Raw genomic sequence first — 16,884 nt, 5'->3', positions numbered from 1 at the left:
GAAATTTCATACGAAGCTTATATAATAAAAATAATTTATTGTAAAAAAATGTCCTTTGGGAGAAAAAATATCTTGAAGGCGTAAGACGATCAGAGGACGAATAAAAGTAATAAATAAGTAGAATTCCTGGTAAGAAATGCTACCAATTTATAAGTAGTAGATTTTATATATTTAATATATAAAATTGTATATCGGAAAAGCCTGGAGCTTCTCCCGGAGGCTGTTGGGCTCGACAATGAGTGAGCTTGCGGGTGGCTGGTGTCAGCAAAGCCGTTCAGTTTGAGAAACGATGCTTTGGAGATTCTAGATGAGCGAAAGGAGACCAAGATGACAAAGGAGACGAGATGAAATGGATTGAATTTTATCTAATCCGGTTTACCTACAACTCGTATCCAGCATGAACCAGCCAGGAACTTGAGAATGCGCGCGCATTATTATCCCGGGCGTTTACTCCGCGGCCGGGTGCCGTCCTTGTATATTTCATAAAAATATAATATCATTTAATTTCATTTAAAAACAAGCTAAAGAGCTTTATTTTTTAATTACAGTATTTATTTCAACTTTTTAAAGCCTGATATAGCAAATGTTCGTGATTTTATTAGCAAGAAAAAAAATTAATCATTCTTTTTCTTAATCATGTCTCGGGAATTTTTTTTTTTTTTTTTTTCTAAATAAATGGCTGACCTTAGAAGTTTTAACTACTGAACGATTTAAGAGTCCCGGGACACGTTTGACCTTTTCTACTTTCAATTATCTAGAGTTAATTTTATAATTAGTAATTTTAATTCTTTTTTTTTTTTTTTTAATTCTCTGTTATTTTTCTGAAACCTTCTAAAAAAAAAAACAATGTTCTCTATGTTTTGAAGTCACAATGAAATTTTCTTAAATAAACTTCGTATGAAGCTTCTACTAGCAGAAAGAAAAAGCGACAATTCGCCACCTAACGGAGAAACCAAGCACTAATCAAAAAATTATTCCTCCTAGAGTTTAGTTAACAATTTTGATTTTTTATGAGCTTCGTATGAAATTTCTACAAGCGAGAAAAAATAGCGATTGTGCGCCACCTAGGGGTAAAATCAAGAATTAGTCAAAAATAATTTATTTAGGCTTCCAAGTAAAAATTTTTTGTGAGTTTCGTATAAAGTTTCTGCAAGCGAGAAAAAAAGCGACCATGCGCCATCTAGTGACAAAACCAAGAACTACTTTCTAATTTTTTTTTTTTTTTTTTTTTTTTTTTAATTGTAGTTGTAAGGTAACAATTTGTCAAGAAATTCGAAGGGAGAATTACCGAGAAACTCAGGACCGAAGAAAAGGGGAAAAAAGATTACTAGATAAGGATAAAATTAATTTAGTTGATGCACTGCACCCTAAAAAGACCTCACGAGCGCAGTATTTCCAGAGGGACACTATTCTACGATACTGTAGCATCACAAGCCTTTTATTTGCCCCTCTTTTCACGACCATGTCCTTTTTAACGTCCACCCTCTACACACCTAACTCCAAGCTCCCTTTCTACGTTCGCTTACAATGTTAGTAAATATTACTTAACATTATTACCTATCTCGGTGATGTCATTTAGATTCACTCGAACAAACCGCAACTGTATTTTTAAATAAAAAAAAAAATTACAAAAAAAAAAAAGTATTTTTTTTTTTTTTTAATTAACATTCTCTCATTTTTTATAGATATCTTTAAAAGGACTCGATTAATCGAAAAAGTGTATGAAACATTTTTTGTAGAGAATTCAATGACAAATTCAATAAGACCTCAAATAAGGTACTGGGGTAATTAGGGCCGGAGATATAGGAGATTTTTAGGGGAAAGTTCGGATATTTAAATTAACAAGTGTTTTGTAATTATTTTTGGGAGGATATTTTTGGAAATTTCTATTAATATAAAATGTTTTAGTACAAGAGAAGACACTTATAATTAACAGGACTTGTATCATGCAGAAGAATAATAAAACAAAATAATAAAAGAGAGCATGGAAGGAAAGAGAGGATGATGAGGTTGAAAGTGTGACATACATTCTAGAAAATTCACAATCCGTGTGATTTATAACATCCCACTGCGCTTGGTTTATTATTAATTTTTACACGTGTTTTTTACTGCGACATTTTTGAAGTTAATTTATATGTTTTTATTTTTTAACATTATTCGAACGATTTTATTTTTCGCTGGAAGATTTATTAAAATTTTAAGTAAGAAGTCATCTTGAAATTTTGATCTATTGCCTCTAAAAATTCGTTCTTGGGCTTAAAATTTTCCTCAAACCTTCCTCTACAATTTCCATACCTAAGTTTTCAAAATATCTTTTCTAATTTCTCAGAAAAAATTTTTTTAAAATTGAAAATGATTAAAAATTATTTTTTATATTTTTCTCTACAAATTTAATAAAAATTCTCGAAATATTTCTCCTAGTCCTTTATAAAAAAGCTAGTACTAATAAAAACGGTAGATAATTAAAGCCAGACATAATTTAATAACTGAATAAAGAAAAATAACAAAGAGTGTTTAATAAAACTAAAAAGTAGTAAAGTTTTTCACAGAACGAGTGTTTCTATAAATACAGAAAAAAGTTTTATTGGAATTTTTTATATTTTTAGTCTTCATCGAAATTTTTTTGTTAAAATTTCCAGCCATTACACGTCACGAGATACGTCAGACTGTCGAGAACTAAACTGAACTGTGATAGCGTTTGTTCATTGGAGCTTTTTTGTGACGCAGAAGATTTTTATCGCTTGTTTTATTATCAATGTAAAAAGGTTAGATAGAAAATATATATATGTAGTGTCGCTCTAGCATCCTTGCGGCCCGCCGATTTTCGTTTTGCTAATTTATTTACCAGGATAAATAAACTTTTAATTAATTAGCGGATCGCGATGAAAAAAGTTTAAATTAAACAAAATATTTGGAATCAGGTTAATGCGAAAAAAAACATATTTATATTCTTTTAAATATTCAGTAAAGGCCATCGAGTGCGTCGGTTATTTTTAGAGATCGTAAATAAAATCTAAATAAATATCATCGTACTTTATTATTAATTTAATAGATGCTCCTTTTTTTTACACTTGCTGGCTTTAAATTTTTTGTTTTGATAGATATTATAATTGAAATTTTTCTAGAAATTGTAGAGGCAAGTTCAAAGAATGTATTAAGCCCAAGAATAAATTTTTAGAATCAATAGATGAAAATTTATCAAAAATTTTAAATGTAAAATTAAAAAATTCTCATTTTTGATCATTGAAAATTTTTATAAGACTTTAAAAAATTTTTTCTAAGGAATTAGAGAAGATATTTTGAAAAAATTTTATTGGAAATTATAGAGGAAGGTTTAAGGAAGATTTTAAGCTCAAGAAAAAATTTTTAGAAGCAATAGGTTCAAAGTTATGTTAATTTTAAGATTAATAATGAAAAAAGTCAATTTTTTAACATTGTTGAAATTTTAGCGAGTTTAAATATTTTTTTTTTTTGGGCAAATGGTGGAGATAGTTTAAAAACTTGGGTATGGAAATTGTAGAGGAAAATTTAAGGAAAATTTTAAGCTGAAAAAGAAATTTTTAGGAACATTAGATCGAAAGTTATCAATAATTTAAGATTCATAATAAAGAAATCAAAATCAAAAGTCTAAGAAATAATTTTTAGAGGCAATAAATTTTTTTAACTTACATTTTTTTCACATAAAATTAATATTAAAGTAATAAAACATTGTCCTAAATTTTTTTAACATTGCAAAAATGATATAGTTAATATTTTTTCAACGATCTATATGAAAAATAAAAAATAAATCCCTTTGATTTATTTATTTATTTATCTATATTTTGATAATATAAGTAGTTTGGTTGCATATTTGTCCAATGATACACAAAGATAGGGAATAAAAAGATTAGGTAAACGGAAACGACGGATAAAAAGAATGTCGTATGATCGACAGATCAAAGAACCGATCGCTTTCATATTTAATCCAGATTTTCCACGACAGATTGAAATTTCCCTCATTCTGCAAATCCTCGATTCTTCGAGAATCAACAAATAAAAAACTATAAAAATTATTTACTCACTTAAGCTTGACCTAGATAATATATCCGAGGCTGTTCAAAATTTTTTTATTATAAAGATTTTAATCTTCCGGAGCTTTTTTCAATAAAAAAAAAAAATCAAATAATTTAAAATATTAATTTTTCTAAATATTTTTTTCTGATGAAAATTTAATTTTAAAAAATATTCTTCTCTTCTTTTGGCTGTAAAGATTTCACCTTACCCTTTACTGTTTTCTCCGTTGACGTAACATGATTTAGCTTTATTTATTTTTTTTCACCGTCCTTCATAGAATCATGGGCGCACAGGAAATTGCACAAGATGAAGGCCAGAGGCTACAACGTTCTTTTCATCCTCCCGTGAGGATTTCAAGATGAAATGACATTATTTTTACCCTCTTACCAGCTTTTACTAATAAATGTATAGTTTACTTATATATTTACTAATATCCGATAACAAGAAAGTCTTTTCGACATTTTTATATGCTTTTTCTTGCATTTAAAATTTTTTTCGGGCTTGTCAAAGTATTGTTCTTGATAATTAAGGGCATATCATTAGAATTATTATAACTTTTGATCTAATGCTTCTAAAAATTTCTTTTTGGGCTTAAAATTTTCCTCAAACCTTCCTCTACAATTTCCATACCAAAGTTTTTAAAATATCTCCCTTATTTGCCCAAAAAAAAATATTTAAACTTGCTAAAATTTCAACAATGTTCAAAAATTGATTTTTTTCATTATTAATCTTAAAATTAACATAACTTTCGATCTAATGCTCCTAAAAATTTTTTCTTGAGCTTAAAATTTTCCTCAAACCTTCCTCTACAATTTCCGTACCAAAAATTTTGAAATATCTTTTCTACTTCCTTTAAAAAAAATTTTTAAAGTTACCCAAAAATTCCTAATAATAAAAAATTTGATTTCTTCATTTTTTTTTACAATTTTTTTTAATTAGACAAAAAAATTAGCTAAAAAAAAATAGAAGGGTTTTTTAATATAAATTTTTGAACTGTCCTAAAATGAAAGATTAAAACCCCGAGTCAATAGCCCGCAAACAAAAGACATAAATAAAAAATAAAATTTATAAAAATAATTTAATAATAGTCGGAGAAAAAAGTAAGATAATAACGTTACGCGTTGCCGGAAACAACAACGAGGACTTACTATATAATAGTAGACTCGAGCCTCCCATAGACCGGCGTACACCCTCGCCTCCTTTTCACCCCCGAATGTAATAAAATGGATAGAAGAGAAAGAGACGTGGAAAGCAGACGAGCAAGTGCTCGATAAAGAGCAAGTGAGACAAGTACCGGCAGACCAGCCAGCTACACACGCCGGTATTGATCCAACACACCGCCCGAGTATCAACGACTGCCTCTACCCCTCAAAAATTACTCTTTTTTTTTTTTTTTTAATTTCAAAAACCCTTATCACAATTTTTCATCACCTTTTCCAGGGCCTGGAGTGTGCAAAAAAATTGCAATTAATTATCAAAACAACTTATGAAATTTTAGAGAGTCTTTGAATGAATCCTGGGTTGTGAATTTCCTTGACAAGTTTACTTTAAAATTCAAATATAATTTTTTTTTGGAAAATTCTTAATGATTTTCAAAAAATTTGATTAAAATTCAACATTCTGGGTCAAATATTCAAAATATGAAAAAATCATATCAGATCTTTTTTATAGAGAATTTAATCATCTACAAAAAAGGTACTCATCAATTTTGCTCTATCTCTCATTGCTGACCAGAAATTTGAATTTTAAAGTTAAAAATAAAATTTAAGGATTGGTCCGTAATTTTCAAAAGTTTAAAGTTCCATTTTTGGCTAAAATATTGAAAATATAAAAAAATGATAAGAAACCTTTTTTATAGATGATTTAATTTCCTACAAAAAATGTTCTTATCAATTTTGCCCTATCTCTGATTTTCTGGCCAAAATTTGAATTTTAAAATTAAAAACAAAATTTGAGGACTGGTCCGTAATTTTTAAAAGTTTAAATTGCCATTTTTGGCTAAAATATTAAAAATTCAACAAAGTGATAAGAAACTTTTTTTATAGGAAATTTAATTTTTCATCAAAAAGATTTGATATGGTTTTTCCGTATTTTCAATACTTGACCCAATATTTTGAATTGAAAAATAATTTTCAATTTGTTTGTATTAAACTAAAATAAATTATTCTCAACTCCGGTACACTTGCGATTTATTAAATCCAGATCCACCGAAGCGTGATAAAAATTTCTTGTGATAATCCTTGATCTCCATCAGCAAAATCCAAGAGTATTATTCTTAAATAATATTTCAAGTTCAATAGCTCGTAAAAAATTCTTATAACCTCGTTAAACTCATTGAAATCTCGCTTACGCACCAAACACTTAATTCGCTCTCAATAAAAATCTCAACAATAAATCCAAGACTTTTAACAACTTTTAAGATTCCGTGACTTTTGAGCTTCAATAACTCAGCTTGTAATGATTCTAAAAATAATTTCAAAGGTTTTTTTTATTCTTTAGACACTCTATAAAGCTACAATTAATCTTTTCTTCCGATAAAAATTTTTTTAGTGGAAAAAAAAGTTAAAAAAACAAAAAGTTTTAAATATTTTACAAAGTTTGAAATTTCAAACAATTACTTAGCTTGTAATTATCGCCAGAATAATTGCAATAGCTTAAATCACTCCTTGGAAGATTTCTGAAGATTAATTTGGTCGGAAAAAATTGTCTAACCCGAAAAATCAACAGCGATCCAAAGTAAAGCTGGAAAAGTTTACCGAGTTTGTTGTTTCGCAGTATATCAAAGACAAATTAAATTTATATGAGTTATTAGGCATCTTGAAAGGTAAACAATACTGTTAACTTTTATGGTAAACGAAAACTAGTTGAAGACAGGGTGAGATTTAATAAATCTTGAAGTTTTTAAAGTTCGATTTTTATATCAACAGTAGTAATAATTTTTAAGGTCTTTTTTTTTTAATTCTTGCTAAAGGGTTCAAGATATGGTAAAATTGATGAGGACCTTTTTGATAGAGGATTTAATTTCCTACAAAAAAGGTCTTAATTAATTTTGCTCTATCTCTCTTTCTTTTCTCAAAATTTGAATTTTTAATTCGAAAATCAAGTTTGAGGACTGGTCCGTAATTTTCAAAAGTTTAAAGTGCCATTTTTGACTAAAATATTGAAAATAAAAAAAAAATCATAAGAAACCTTTTTTATAGGAAATTTGAATTTTAAAGTTAAAAATAAAATTTGAGTACTGGTCCATAATTTTCCAAAATTAAAAATTTTTTTTTAGCTAAAATATTGAAAATAAATAAAAATTATAAGAAACCTTTTTTATAGAGAATTTAATTATCTATAAAAAAGATTCTTTTCAATTTTGCTCTATCTCTCATTTTTAATCAAAAATTTGAATTTTAAAGTTAAAAATAAAATTTAAGGACTGGTCCTTACTTTTCAAAATTTTTAACTTTTAAAAAATATTTTTTTGAATTAAATTAATTTTTTTAATATTGAAAAATTATTTTAAAAAATATTATTGTAAAAAATAGTCAAGTAATCAATCAAAAAATATAAAATCGCTGGTTAAATAATCACATTGTTCGACAGATGAAGATTACTACGTGAGATGTGACAGTTGTCAGTTTATTATACAGACATAAAACAATTATTATTATTATTATCATTATTATCGCCGAGGTGTGTATCGGCACCAGGTGGAAGCAAAAATACGAGGGAGTAAGTCTCGGGTTTAAAAGTACTGAGTAAGTAGTCGAAGAGTTGGCACGGAGCGAGAGGAGGAATATCGATTTCAGTTGACTATGTTACGCTCCGGCGAATAGGATCGAGCTGTGATTAATTAAACCAGTCAAGGAAGGATGAAAACTCGCGAATGATACATTGAGATAAACTCGCGATCAAACTCATAACGAGCAAATATTCTGTCACTGATTTATCCTCGTTATTTTTTACTGTCTAAAATTTTTTTTAATTTACAAAAAGAAAATTATTTTTTTTGCTAAATTAAATAAAAATATTTTTTAAATTGCACAGACATTAAAAATTTTTTTAAGAAGCTTGTAGCAATTAAATTATTAAAAAAAAAAATTTAATTAAAAATTTTCACATGTAAAAATTCATAAAAATTTTCAGTAAAAATTTTTAAAAGCATTTTTTTATTATAATTAATTTATTAATAAAATTTTTAAAATTTACGGCTGACAAGTAACTTCAGGATCATATAAAGAATGATATGAAACTTTAAAAAAGCACAAATTTAAATCAAGTCACTAAATTTAACTAAAAAAAACCTATTTTATAATTTAGCTGTCTTGGAAACAAAAGTTTTCTTATTTTCTGAGTAATATAGATAAAATATGACTAAAATTTCAAGCATAATAATAATAATAATTTAAAAAAAAAAAAAAAAAGCTTAAACATTTTCTATCTAAATCTTAATTTGTTGCCGTAGGTCACGAAATACCTGATAGTAGAAATCTCTAGCAGGTTTAATAAATAATTGCATAGGATTATCGCTGAGCAGCTTATCTGATTACCGGTTATCCGACATCTTAACAACTTCAGATCCTGTTCTCCTTTTTGTCACCTAAATTATTATTATTATCCCCGTAAAAATAATAAAAATAATTTTGGAGTAAAAAACTCATTAAATTTTCTTCCTAAAAATTTTCTAGAAATTCGAGAAAAAAAGAAATTAAATCCTCAAAAAAAATAACAGAGAATTTTTTTAAGGATAAAAATTAATTAATAATAATGACTCACCGGTGTGTAAAGTCGACGCCAAGCGTCCCGGCGCTTCTGCAAGGTCCGGTGTCTCCTGTACGGCCGCATTGAAAATCACGCAGAAAACTGCAATAAATAGATTTAAATTATCAGCTGTCATTGCTTATTTATATTGTTGTTATTTATTCAGAGTCGTTGTGGCTGGGGAGAAAATTAGCGGCAAATTATTTATCAAAAAATGTCAAAGTAAAAGGAATAAGATTAATGAGCGCGCTGGGAGTTTTTGTTTTTTTAGAAATAATCCAGGATGTCAATTATGAGTAATTACCCTTTTGTTTAAGGACTTTGCACTTGTAACACTATCCCTTTGTTATTGTACGAACACTTACACTAGTTCCGAGGTGTAATATCCTATGCTTTTTTGTTTATCACTAGTTGGTTACCAGGCGACATCAGGCGGAATTTTTTTCCCGCGAAAATTAAAATTTTTTTTTTAATTTAATTAAGAGGTCCTTCCGCCATTACTGTTAAATAAAAAATATTAGGTTAGGTATAAAATTAATAAATTAATATAATTAATTATAATTAATAAATTAAAGTCCTTATTTAGTGAACTTAGTGAAGTTAAATTTATTCTTCAAAAAAATTGTTCCAAAAAATTGCATTTTTAATTTTTTTAAAAGTCAATTTTTTTTTTTTTTTAATAATTATTGTAAAAAAATTCAATTAAAATGTACTTACATTAAAAATAATTAAAAAATTATAAAACTGACAAAATTGTCAATTTTCAGCATGGTTAGATAAATTAAAAATTAATTTATTAAAATAAACACTTAAAAAAAAAGACAATTAATAAAACTTAATAAATAATTAAAAAACGCGTAATTAATAATTTAATTATTGTATTATCAAAATTTTTAATTGTTTAATTATGTTATTAATATTTTAAAAACGATTGGAGGAAAATATCACGCGACTTAACACCGCGGCCATCTTGTTTACAAATGGCGGCGGCGCACGCGCAGTATTAAAAAAAGATTAAAAACTTTTTTTTTTTTTATGTTTCACAGAAGATGAAAGTGTTGAAATTTTTTAATTTAATAAAAAAAATGAACTTTTTTTTTAACAACAACATTTATTGGATAATTAAATAGTTAATTACCACAAGCCTCATGTATAAAAGATATTCTTACACTTGTAATTTACAATTTTTGTAATTAATCTTGGGAACATTGCACTAGAAAAATGAAATTTTTCCAACTTAACTATTTTTTGTTCTATTGAAAAAAAAAAATCTTATAAAATAATATGAGCAATGAGTAAAAATAAAATTGAGTTTTTATGAGAGAACTTAAAAGGATTCATCGACGTTCAATACTGATGAATTTCGACTGTCTGGAGACTTCATGGCGTCGTATCTACGGCGGAGGATTTCTTGCAAGTCGTTACAGGGGCTGTTTTCTCGTTTAATTCGCACTGGACGTCCACCAGGTGACCTTTAAAAATTTATTTAATTATTTTTTATGTAAATTAAAAATTGAAAAAAATTTTACAAATTAAAATTGTCAAAAAAAAAAAAAAAAAAAATAAATTAAAATTTTTAATAAAATTTTAATCTAAAGTATTTTATAAAAAATTATTATTGATGATTTTAATAAGTAAATTTTTTAATAAAAAAATTTAAATTAAAAAATATAAAATTTCTTTTAATTAAATTAAAATTTTGCTTTTTTAAATAAATACCTTTCAATAGGTTTCAATTTAACTTTATCAATATCTTTGATCATATCAGCCATAGACTTCTGGGTCAACAAAGGCTTCTTGCGTTCCTCGGTTTTGTAATCCTGGAGACTAGCTCGTCTTGCGATGTGCGGAGTCGTCGGGGGTGGCAAGGGCGGTGGGGGAGGCGGAGGTCTTAGCCCTATACTCGAGTTTCCATTCGATAACGACGCTAACGATGAATCTGTGGGCGGTGATAATTAGTATATGGTATCTAAACTGTACGTTCATTAACAACCATTTAATTAGAATAACTAACAATGCTCGCGCTGGCTGGTCGTTTTTACTATTTTTGATACTTGTGACCTCAATTCCTGGAGCTCCTGCTCCAATGCAAGGAGTCTCACTTCTGAGCCGAAACTTATTGGCTCCAGTAAGTCGGGTTTACTTCCAGATAGTCTGCTGCTAAAATTAATTTAAAAAAATTATTAATTTTATCATTAAAAAATTTTTAACTAAAAAAATTGAATTAAAATTAATGTCTAATAATTTATAAAATAAATTATTAAAAAAATTTTTAACTTCGGAATAAAAAAAAAAAATTGATGTAATTTTTAAAAAATCAATTAAGATATTAAATAAAATTTTAATCTAAATTATTTATAAAAAATTATTAAAAATTGATAATAATTAAAAAAATTATAATAAAAAAAAAATTATGAACGACCTTTCAAAATTTAAATTTTTATTAAAAAAAATTAATAATTACTCTGCAACTCCAAAACCATTGGTATGATTGTTGTCATTTGCAACCTCGTTGATCATCGAGCTGGACATCGAATGAAGCGGTGTTACTCTTACATAAATTTTCGGAGGAGGCTTCAGCGGCAAAAACGAACCTATGCGCCGCACTAAGCTACGTCTTTTTCCATAATATTTAGGTGCTTCTCCCATCTAAAAAAATTATTCTAATTATTAAATAATAGGAATAATAATTTTTTTAATAAATTTAAAAATTCTAACTATTAAAAAAATTGTCAAAAATAATATCTGACATTTAAAATAAAATTCCTAACAATAATAGTAAAATAAAAAAAGTAAATACTCACTGAATTTCTTCAAAAGCAAGAGTTAATTAAAATTGGTAATTGACCTAAAAAATAAATTGATGTAACACTTTAAAAATAGACTGAAAAAAAATAATAAACTCACCTCAAATAATAACCAATGAAATAAAATAACCTCCAGTTACATTTACCAGAAACATCAAGCAATTAGCGTTAATAATTGTCCAGTTGATGTTGATACAATAATTGAAGTATGAATGAATAATTTTTCGATGGAAGATGAACAAGTGCCAACAGCTGATGCACAGGTTGCTGGTTCAAAAAAATCAAATCCAGTATTGATAATTGTTTTTAGTGGATCACTTGGAAATTGTGTCAGTGCTGGTTAATTTTTAATTTTTTTTATTTTAGATATGCCATGTGTCAATTAACTTGGAAGTGAAATTTAATAAGCGGATAATTTACAAGTGATTTTATTGTCAGTGACATCAATTATTGTTTTTTTGTCGTTTTAACTTTTTACAAGAGTTAGGTTATGAAAGAAATGCGAACATTGTCCCCACTTTTTTTAAATTTTACTTTGACGTCATGCGCGGAATTGTTGAGCAGAAAAATTGCGGGAAATTTAAAATTTTTAAATATTAAATTTAATTTATAATAATAATAATAATAATAATAATAATAATTTTTTAAATAAATTTAAAAGTTTATAATTTTTAAGTTTAAAGTTTTGTAATTTATTTTATTAATTATTAATTATTATTATAAATTGCCGAGGACGTTTCTTTACAAATAAATAAATAAATCAATAAGCAAATAAATTAATTAATTAATTAATTAATAAAACTCCAAAACTTGTATAATAAAATTTTCAAATTTTCCCGCTCAAACAAAAAATTTAAATTCAGCCTTAAAAAAATCGCGGGAATAAAAACGCGGCTTAATGACGTGACTAAATCAATAAATCTTTCTTTTGTTACTCATAGAATAAAATCGAGGGTTAAACTCGGAACTCCAAGTGCATAACTCTCGTTGTCAGTGTCAACTTAAATCAAATAAGTGTCTTTAATATAAAACCACCCTCTGTCTGGGATTAACTCTTATAAAACTATAAAAAATATCCAAACACATAAATAAATACATATAAATCTAAAATCTAAAATCCAGTACTTTGACGTTTAGTCATGTTGTCGTCATCCGTGTTTCCGATAAGGATGATAACAAAACTCTATTGATTATTAATCATCACAATCTAAAATATAACAATTGATAATTAAAATTTTTTATTTTATAAAACAATTCTTGAGAAGTTAAAATTTATTTTTAGTCCTGCATTATTAACATTTGGATTACCGTTGGAATTTTTCTTTGTGCTCGGCGACTGGTTTAAAAAGGATAAAAAAAAAAAAAAAAAAAAAAAAAAAATAAGGAGATTTATTCTTTAAAAGGCAGTTACAAAAATAGGTAATGATTAAGCATTTAATTTTATTTTTAACTACTTATACGTGACCTTTAATAGAGCTATTAATTGACATGTATTTATAATTTTAGAAATTATATTGTGGTATTAATTATTTTTATTTAATCAAGTGTTTTAGCACATCATCATCATCGTCACTATTAAATCATTTATTCAGATGTCCAGATATTTTTTGTAAGCTTTATTGTTTTTTTTTTTTTTTTTACAATTCTTTGTTCTGCATTTTATATTTTATTTATTTTTCTAAATTTTAAACTATTTTTTTTTTTACTGTGATTTATTTCTTCATTTAAAATTTTAATAATTTAAAAAAAAATTTTTTTCTATAGTTTAGTCAATTTTTAAGTTAAAAAATTATTTTTCATTGTTTAAAATAAAATTTTGATTTATTAAAGAATTAAAAAAAAATTTTTTAATGACATTTCTTCTTTTGGATAAAAAAAAAATTTTTTTTAATTTATTTCTAGTCAATTTTTAGATTAAAAAATTATTTGAAGTTACATTTTAATTAATTTAAGAATTTTTTTTTTGACATTTCTTCTTTTTAATTATTAAAAAATTTTAAAGTCATTTTTTAGGTTAAAAAATTCTTTTTAATTATTTAAAAATTTTTTTAAATTAATTTTTAAGTAAAAAAAAAAATAATGCAGAACAATTATCATCATTATTATTTACTCGCCAATAAAACTAACTTAATAAACTTACCTTACAATTCCAAACCCAATAAAATATTAAAATTTTAGTGACATAACCGGGATGGCGTCAAGTTCAGTAAGCCAAGAAGACTTTGACAACGATTACGAATTGACGTCACGTCGCCCAAGAATCAGGACAGCTAGAGCACGTGCCATCCCACCTGCAAGAGCAACTGCTGTGTCAACTTCTTCAGCCGCTAATGAAATCATAACCTTAAATTTCCAAAGTAACTATTAATAATAATTTTTTTTTTTTTTATAATAATATTATTTAAATATAAACTGTGCAAACTTACTTGAGTAAAAAAATTTTCAGAGAACCCAGTAGACGACGAACCAGGAATTTGTGACTCTGGATCAACAATAATGCCGGGTGATCATGATACGCAGCAAAATAACAAGCCTATAATGCGCAAACAAGACAAACGAATTACTAACCGGTAAATAATTAATTTTACAAAAATTAAAATAAACTTAAGCGACACATCTGTCAATTTTTTTTTTTTTTTTATTTCTAACTTCAAAAATATTTTTTTTAATGACATTAAAGTTAACAGCCACTTGACAATTTTTTAATTTTATCTAACAAATAAATTTTTCTAAAAAAATTGCATTCGTAATTTTTTAAAAATTTCTAAATGTCAATTTCTTTTGTCATAATTTATTTGTTAAAAAATTAATAAAGAGCTGCAAAATTAATTTTCATTTTTTTTTTTTTTTTAATAATTTTGTAATAAAAAAAAATTGACAGAAATCAGCTGATTTAAAAAATAATTAAATAAATAACAATACTTACATGATGATGATGTTTTAACAGGCCCATTCACATCAACAAAGGAAAGCAACAACGTGACAGGCGAAAACTGCGCGAAAAGCGGCGAAGTACCGGCGTAGTCCACTTGCCGTCAACGGAGGTAATTTTACAAATACAATCTATAAAAAAAAAAAGTTTTATTAGGTTTTAGTTACGTTTATTTTAGTTTTTTGTTTTATATTAAACCCGTAGAGTACTGGAGGTAGTACTGGAGAAGATGAGGAAGAGCTTGTTGGCACATGTGTCGAAACTAAAAACAATACCCAGCATAATGAATTTCTTGAACATGAACTTGTTGAAGGAAGTTTTTTTTTTTTTTTTTTTTTTTTAGTTGTATTGGTTTATTTTTTTTTAGTTAAATTATTTTTTTAAACGGACTTGATGACACTGAGATTATATTTAATAATTTTCTAGATTTTTTAGATATTAATTTTAAAATTAAAAAAAATGCTTAGCTGTAAAAAATTAAAAAAGCAATTTTTTAAAAATAATTTAATGTAAAAAAAATTGTCTAATTTCAGTGTCATAGTTGAAGAACTGTCAACAGGTTAATAATGACTCATAACACTTAATTTAATTTATTTTGTTTCAGGAAAGAACAGCTAAAGTTTACACACAACGAAGAAATAAAAGGTATTACTTACATTTTTGAGGTTATAAAGTCCAAAACAATTTTACTGACTAATTATTTTTCAGTCATTCGGATCTTGAAGCTGATGACGAAGAATTCGACTCACTAAATCAGTCTGACAGCGTTAATCAATCAGACCACGGTCACCACAGTCATCATGCAAATCAATTGAATTCTATTAATCGTGATCACATACCGACACCTACTGATGACAATCCTCAGGACGTAAGTTAATTATTTTTAATTAAAATTGTTAAATTTTTTTTTTTTTAATTAATTTTACTGGCAAAAAATTGTAAAAATAATTTTTTTAATGTCTGTCAATTATTTTTATTTAAAAAAAAATTTTTTTCTAACCTCAAAATATTTTTTTCAGTTACTAGAACGGGCACAGAAAGAAAACAGACGGCTCATAACGCTCCTGGAGAACCAAGACCAGAAAATAATGGCCCTGGAAGCTCAACTTCTTCAGCAACAGCGCGAAATGGCGATCGAGCGCGACAGACTGCGCGACGAGAACGCAGCGCTCATTCGCGCAATGGCCGCTCTGGCCAGCAATTAATTTTCTAAAATTATTTTGCCTAAATTTTTATCAATTATCGACTACATTCAACGTAATTGTAATTGTAATTAGTTACTTACTTATTTTAGAATAATTTACCTAGATTTTATTATTTTTTGATTTTTATTTTGTACTCTAGCTTTTTAATTATATATTCTTATATTTCGATAATTATGCTTATAGATGTTACGTTAGTATTCATAAATAAATAAAATTTAATAGTACTACTCAGTTGTCAAAATTTTTCTATTTATTTTCGCGCCATCTGTCAGAATTTGAACTTGCGCCGCCTGGCGGCGATTTCAGAAGTAAAAATCAAAAGTCCGCTATTTTAGTTGTGAAAATTATATTAGTCAGCAGAAAAAAGTTTTTGTGCAATTTATGTGACATATTTACAAAAAAAAAAATATATAAATATGTGGTGTAAAGTAATAACAATATATTTTGTGCAAAAAAATGTGAATTTATCCGGAGATATTTTTTTATGTAAGTAAAAAACTTTTTTTTTTTTGCTATCTCAATTCTTTATTAATTATTAATTCATTAACCAATTAATATTTTATAAAATCTTATTTCTTAAAAATAATATATATAATTCACGCGTTATCTTTTTTTTTAATTTTATTTAAATTATTTCCCATAATTATTTACAAACTTAACCTCTCAATTAAAATGGCTAACCTAAAACATAAACATTCGTTGGGATTCGCTTAAAATTAATTACAATATAAATTTATAAATAAACAATACTTTTAAAACGACAATTTTGTTTTCTTCTATTATTTTTTTTTTTTTTTTTTTTTCACGCGAAACTTCAAAATATTTACACAAATATTTTACAATAAATCTAATTTTAAAAATATGACCTTTTATTTAAATATTTTACGTAATTTAAAAGGCTTCTTTCATTACTGATATGTAATTATTTTGTTTATTGTCAATTTGAGGTTATGTAGGCCATTTATAATATTTTCTTCCTTAAAAATAATTAATATATATAAATTTGTTTAATCAATACTCATTCATTATTAATTAAATATAAATATACATCTTTAACTTTCATACACCGACTCATTCCTTGCATTTGATATTTTTGGTATATTTACACTGTTATTATCAATAAAATAAATTTAATGGT

The 16,884-nt window shown here is 26.1% G+C and overlaps 3 protein-coding genes across 8 annotated transcripts in view; 1 reads left to right on the top strand and 2 right to left on the bottom strand.

The window, feature by feature from the left end:
- LOC141527864 (uncharacterized) overlaps nucleotides 1-9,732 on the bottom strand; it is a 35,442-nt gene extending 25,710 nt beyond the window's left edge. Inside the window, exons 1-3 of one of the 2 annotated variants that reach the window (XM_074243570.1) lie at nucleotides 9,520-9,732; nucleotides 9,168-9,302; nucleotides 8,818-8,904 (exon numbers count right to left, since the gene is read on the bottom strand). In XM_074243570.1, the coding sequence (XP_074099671.1) occupies nucleotides 8,818-8,886 (69 nt within the window). In that variant the 5' untranslated portion in view covers nucleotides 8,887-8,904; nucleotides 9,168-9,302; nucleotides 9,520-9,732. Of the gene's footprint in view, nucleotides 1-8,817; nucleotides 8,905-9,106; nucleotides 9,303-9,519 lie in introns of those variants that run through there. The other variant, XM_074243569.1, reaches the window with a different exon arrangement.
- A 161-nt stretch (nucleotides 9,733-9,893) lies between these two features.
- Nucleotides 9,894-12,091, bottom strand: LOC141527893 (uncharacterized). Of its 3 annotated transcripts, none has more exons than XM_074243626.1 (6): nucleotides 11,710-12,091; nucleotides 11,607-11,650; nucleotides 11,267-11,451; nucleotides 10,817-10,959; nucleotides 10,522-10,741; nucleotides 9,894-10,274 (listed from the first exon to the last, which is right to left on the bottom strand). In XM_074243626.1, exons 3-6 carry the CDS (start codon nucleotides 11,449-11,451, stop codon nucleotides 10,130-10,132), a joined length of 693 nt encoding a protein of 230 aa, XP_074099727.1. In that variant the 5' UTR covers nucleotides 11,607-11,650; nucleotides 11,710-12,091; the 3' UTR covers nucleotides 9,894-10,129. The 3 variants fall into 3 exon arrangements, with proteins under 3 accessions (XP_074099727.1, XP_074099724.1, XP_074099726.1); XM_074243623.1 differs by having other exon boundaries at nucleotides 10,817-10,962; nucleotides 11,710-12,089; XM_074243625.1 differs by having other exon boundaries at nucleotides 10,817-10,962; nucleotides 11,756-12,089.
- A 459-nt stretch (nucleotides 12,092-12,550) lies between these two features.
- LOC141527887 (uncharacterized) lies at nucleotides 12,551-16,698 on the top strand. Of its 3 annotated transcripts, XM_074243616.1 has the most exons (9): nucleotides 12,552-13,028; nucleotides 13,155-13,218; nucleotides 13,788-13,966; nucleotides 14,056-14,179; nucleotides 14,557-14,653; nucleotides 14,746-14,854; nucleotides 15,147-15,186; nucleotides 15,250-15,409; nucleotides 15,561-16,698. In XM_074243616.1, exons 2-9 carry the CDS (start codon nucleotides 13,202-13,204, stop codon nucleotides 15,744-15,746), a joined length of 912 nt encoding a protein of 303 aa, XP_074099717.1. In that variant the 5' UTR covers nucleotides 12,552-13,028; nucleotides 13,155-13,201; the 3' UTR covers nucleotides 15,747-16,698. The 3 variants fall into 3 exon arrangements, with proteins under 3 accessions (XP_074099719.1, XP_074099717.1, XP_074099718.1); XM_074243618.1 differs by lacking the exon at nucleotides 14,746-14,854 and having other exon boundaries at nucleotides 12,551-13,028; nucleotides 15,146-15,186; XM_074243617.1 differs by lacking the exon at nucleotides 13,155-13,218.
- The last annotated feature ends 186 nt before the right edge of the window (nucleotides 16,699-16,884 follow it).

The sequence above is a fragment of the Cotesia typhae genome, unplaced genomic scaffold, assembly GCF_013202065.1.
Source record: "Cotesia typhae breed Kobodo isofemale line unplaced genomic scaffold, CoteBio_Ctyphae contig_413, whole genome shotgun sequence".
In the NCBI taxonomy this organism is placed as follows: domain Eukaryota; kingdom Metazoa; phylum Arthropoda; class Insecta; order Hymenoptera; family Braconidae; genus Cotesia; species Cotesia typhae.
Note: the sequence above shows the minus strand (reverse complement) of the source record. Positions and strands in the feature narration are given on the sequence as shown.